Source organism: Ipomoea triloba, chromosome 10 (assembly GCF_003576645.1).
Source record: "Ipomoea triloba cultivar NCNSP0323 chromosome 10, ASM357664v1".
Lineage (NCBI taxonomy): Eukaryota > Viridiplantae > Streptophyta > Magnoliopsida > Solanales > Convolvulaceae > Ipomoea > Ipomoea triloba.
In genome coordinates, this window is record NC_044925.1 from 15,525,393 (window position 1) to 15,530,495 (window position 5,103).

Below are 5,103 nucleotides of genomic sequence, written 5' to 3' on the forward strand. Positions count from 1 at the left end.
TGACAGGGTAGTGCTTTACAGCAGGCCAATACTTAGGCAATTGCCAGCAATCAAAGGATGGACCACACAACTACTGAACCAGAGAGAGAAGAATGAAATTAGTTCTGGTGGCTTTGGATACGGCTACATCGATGAGCCACAACAACCCCTGAAAGCCATTGAAGAAAAGAAATCAGCAGAGAGTGAAGAAGGATTGCAGGTAAAGACTGATAATATAATGTTATGCAGCTAGATTATGTTACATGTGCATGCAGTTATTAATAATATTGCACATAGAATTTAGTCTGTATACAATACTGAGTGATGTGCAACTAGTTTAGATTATATGTGCATGTGTTACTAAGAAATTATGCACACAGATTATTTCTATATGTGACTGCTTGTTTTATTAATACACACTTCAACTAATCTTATGTTATGCAACTACATTATGTTAAATGTGCATGAACTTATTATTAATATTGCACAGAGAATTTAATCTCCATACAATACTGAGTGATGTGTAATTAGTTTAGATTATATGTGCATGTATTACTAAGAAATTATCCACACAAATTATTTCTATATGTGACTAATTGTTATATTAATGCATATTTCTACTAACTGTAATTCTCATATGTACTACCAAAAAAAAAAAGAACTATATGCACAGATTTGCAGAGAAGATAAAACTTCTGGTAGCAACAATGAATGAGGTAATGACAATGGCAGAAGAGGCACCACAGTGCACAATGGATAATCCTAATTTTAAACAGATGGTGGAATCTGCCCAAAAATTGTTGGGAATACCAAACCCGGAGATTGAGTTAACTCAAGAGAATGAAGAATTTTGGAACAACCCAGAATTCATTGCAGTTTTTTATGAGATTGATAATGCAATTGCTAGGAGAGAGCAATACAGGACTAAGATAGTAGAAGGACCGAGCTTCAGCTTAGGGATTACTCCAGATGAAGTTGAAAGGGTAATCAATCGTGTCCAGAGAACTGCAACAAAATCAACTGCTAAGAGCCCACAACAAAATGTGACGATTGATGAATTTAACACCCCTACTGGACCTTCTACCGACACAACACCAAATCTTACACGGAAGACAACAACTGAAGACCTGACAACACCTGCTGAACAACAGGAGAATATTGATGAGGTTATGACACTTTAACAAACTAATTGCATCATTAGTCTATACTAGTTGCGGTTTTTGTTAAATATAGATGCACTTTATACTATATTCACTTGCATCAGATACTATCTTTATTTGAAACACATGATAACTTAATACTAATATATATATCAAAACATGATAGATGCTGCCACAGGAACCACAACAAAATGAATCACAACAGATGGGACAGGATGATGAAAAGCAAAATCCTATACAAATGCAAACTGAAAAAAGTCCAGCAAAAGAACCTCAACGGCCAGAAACAAGGATGGAAAGACGACAAGTCAAGGCCACAAATCCTTTGAAATCCCCTTACTTAACAAGGCAAGTTGACATGAAACGACCATGGACTGCAACTGAAAAAATCATTGGCAAATGGGTTATGCAAAATGACAATGTTGATTCGTAAGAATCTATAACTAACAACTATATTGGTTATCGATATATTACCATTTCTGATATATATATATATATATATATATATATATATATATATATATATATATATAACTGTAAATTTTGTTTGCAAACAGAACACGAATAATTTTCAAACATGGTGCGTACGCAGTGATTTGGGATGACATGTTATCCCTCAACAAGAATCAGGAGATTAAGGTTGGAATTATTGATGCTTGGTCTACAATTCTAAACCAGAAAGAAAAAGCCCGTAGCAGCAACTCACCGTGCAGATTTTTTGCATCGACATTTGTGTGTAAGTTTGACAACAACTATAAAGACCTTTCAAAAAATAAAATACATATTTGTAACATGCAAACTAACATCTAAATTTTACTTCAGTTTTGCACAGTTGTAGCACCCTATGGTGATGACGCATTGAGGACTAAGAGATTTTCAGAAAGAATGGACGATGAAATTAGGCAGACAGAAGGATTGAATCTTCAAGATATTGAGTTGGTAAGCTACAGACAATATATATGCTAAAGTGCACCTAATATATATCAATATTGCATTAAAGTACATCTGCATGTGCAACTAACCTATTAATTATATGCATTCCAATTTCAAACAGTTTGTCTTCCCAATTGTCCACTCTCAACACTACTATGTGCTTACCATAAATGTGAAGAACAAAAGATTTGACATCTTGGACAATTCATCATCTGAAAGCCCTGGGAATGAAAAGTATGCAGATGTACCAACAACACTGGTAATGTTACTTACGAAATTTCATATATATCAACACTTTTATTAATTTCAATACTAACAAGATCGAATGGCATAGAAAACCATGTTGGCTGACTACTTTCACCTCAAAGAGGACGATGCAAAAAGCAATCTTGTAAAGGGATTGACACCAACTAGACTCAGAATGTCATGGAGGGACAACAGTAACATGGTTGACTGCGGTGTGTTCGCTATGCGACACATGGAGACTTATATGGGCAAGGGTACTAAAGGCTGGGACTGTGGATTGGAAAAAGAAAACAAGAAACAACTAAACAACACACGAGTGAAATACCTTGCTGAAATTGTGAATTCCCCAATAAATGAATTCCGTGGAGACTGTATGAAAGATGCTAGGCAGTTTGAAAAAGCCTCAAAGGCCAAGAAGTAACTAATTGGTGGATGTAAGAATTGACAATTGGGTTTTTTGTAGTCAAGGTCTCTAACCATGTTTTTTATGTACGCAAATAGATCTATATGCAAGGCTGTTTTTGAGTTGTCTACGTATTTGCAGTGATGACTTGTATGCAAGTACTTGTAGTCTTCAAAAATGTTATTAAGTCTATACGTATGTAGTAGGTACTTGCATTTATAATTGTCTACAAGTGCAGCTACAATTCTCTAAAAGTGCATGTATACTTTTCTAATAGTGCATGCAATTTTTTGTATTAGTGCAGGGATTTGCACTATATAAACACCTATTTTCAGAACTAGTGGATTCAATGCAACAAGTTTTACTTATAAGAGCATGTAATTATATGAGCTAATTTAATTAAACTGATGTAATTCTGTGTATGCAAGTAGTTTAGGTTATATGTGCAACTAATCGTCCGTGAATGTGCACCTACACTTGCCTGCCCACTAAAGCCAAAACCCTAAAAACCTAACACCTAAACCCTAAACACTCAACCCAAAACCTTGAAACCTTAACACTAATCCCTAAACCCTGAATCATAAACCCATAACTTTGCGTACAAGAATTATGGAAAATGTGGGCTGCAAGTACTTTGGGTTATCTATGGAACTAATTGCCCGTAAATATGCAGCTACACTTGCCTGCCCACTAAAGCCAAAACCCTAAAGACCTAAACCCTAAACCCTAAACACTAAACCCTAAACCTTGAACCCTAAGCCCTAAACACTACACCATAAACACTTAAACGCTAAATGTGCACGCAAAAATTATGGATAAGTGTATGGTGCAAGTACTTTATGTTATATATGCAACTAGTTATTTGTAAATGTGCACCAATACTTCCCTAACCCTGACCCCTAACTGTACATGCAAAAATTATAGAAAAATGTAGGTAGCAATTACATTACATTATATGTGCAACTAATCACCTGTAAATATCAACCAAGACTTCCCTGCCTAGACTGTGCATGCAAAATGTATAAAAAGATATACTCTGCAGGTACTTTAGCTTATATGTGAAAGTACATTTCTCTAATTGTGCATCTAGACCTTTCTGCAACAAAATGTCACTCAAGGTTTACTCTGCAATAACTATAGACTATATTTGCATTAACTAAACAATATAAGTGCATATAATCTTCACTATTATGGCAACAAATTTGCATAAAGTTTTTAAACAATTTCCAGAACTGAATCATCCAATCAATGCTAAAACACCTTCCATATCTATTATGCTGCAAGTATAAGAATCAGTCATAGTCATATTTTGATAATAGAATGTAAAATAATAATAATTTTGCATCTAAACTATCTATGAGGGACACTGTTTCTTCCTCAGTACACAATTCCTGCTATCATGACCAGGTTTATTGCAAGTCTTGCATGTCATCTCCTTCTTACTTTCTTCAATAGCAATCTCCTTGAATCCTTTAATGCGCTTACCACTCCCCTTATTCTTTGCTTTCTTTGGTAGAAGAACATAAACCTCAGAAGGAACAGAAGAACCACAAATTTCCTCAATGATTGACCTCTTGCCAACAACAGAAGAACAGCAACTTGGGTCTGATAAAAACATGTCTTTATGCTCCTTAATGATCTGAGAAAACATTTGCAAGCGATCCATATCAGACTGAACTATACTAATACAGCATTGAATATCCAAACAAACAGATTTCAATAACACCAACTTTTCATCAACACCTTCCCATTGATCAACAACAACACCATCAATATCAAAACTCCGACCCAAAGATGCATCCCTAGTCCACCGCTTAACTACATATCTCAACGGAATTGAATCCAATTTCAAGTCTTTAAAAACTACAAAAATATGCCTACACAGCAGCCCCAACCTTTGAAACATTTTGCACCCACATGAAGCAATGACCTCCACAACATTATGCACGACACTAAAAACTCGATTGTCTCCATCTTTAATTTCATAGTACAAAAAACCTTGATCCTCCCTAACATTTACAACTCGACAAGTAAAACATGCTGCACAAATCTCAGATTGAACCTCATAAAATATAGCAACAGTATACACATATGCAGCATGTTTCTCCATGGCTAGTGGTGTCTTCAAATCTGGAGTACCTGCCTCACAATCACTATTGAGTTTATTAATAGACTAGCGTTAAACGTCAATAGCACGATCAAAATTCATAAAAAATTCAACCAAATTGGATTGAGGTGTAGTAAAAGAACCAAACAAACTATTCTCACTCTCAGAACGTGAGGTAGTCCTAATTAAAGCATTTAGAAAAACCTCTCTAAAATATGCAGGAATCCAAAACTGACGAATATCAAACAATTTCACAAACCAATTATGCTCCACCA

The 5,103-nt window shown here is 35.2% G+C and overlaps 1 protein-coding gene across 1 annotated transcript in view; it reads right to left on the reverse strand.

Moving 5' to 3' along the window:
• Positions 1–4,075: 4,075 nt before the first annotated feature.
• Positions 4,076–5,103, reverse strand: part of LOC116033195 (protein FAR1-RELATED SEQUENCE 5-like) — a 2,208-nt gene continuing 1,180 nt past the window's right edge. Inside the window, exons 4-5 of the mRNA XM_031275953.1 lie at positions 4,981–5,103; positions 4,076–4,860 (exon numbers count right to left, since the gene is read on the reverse strand). The exon at positions 4,981–5,103 is cut by the window's right edge and continues 132 nt beyond it. Coding sequence (XP_031131813.1) covers positions 4,076–4,860; positions 4,981–5,103 — 908 coding nt within the window. The remainder of the gene's footprint in view (positions 4,861–4,980) is intronic.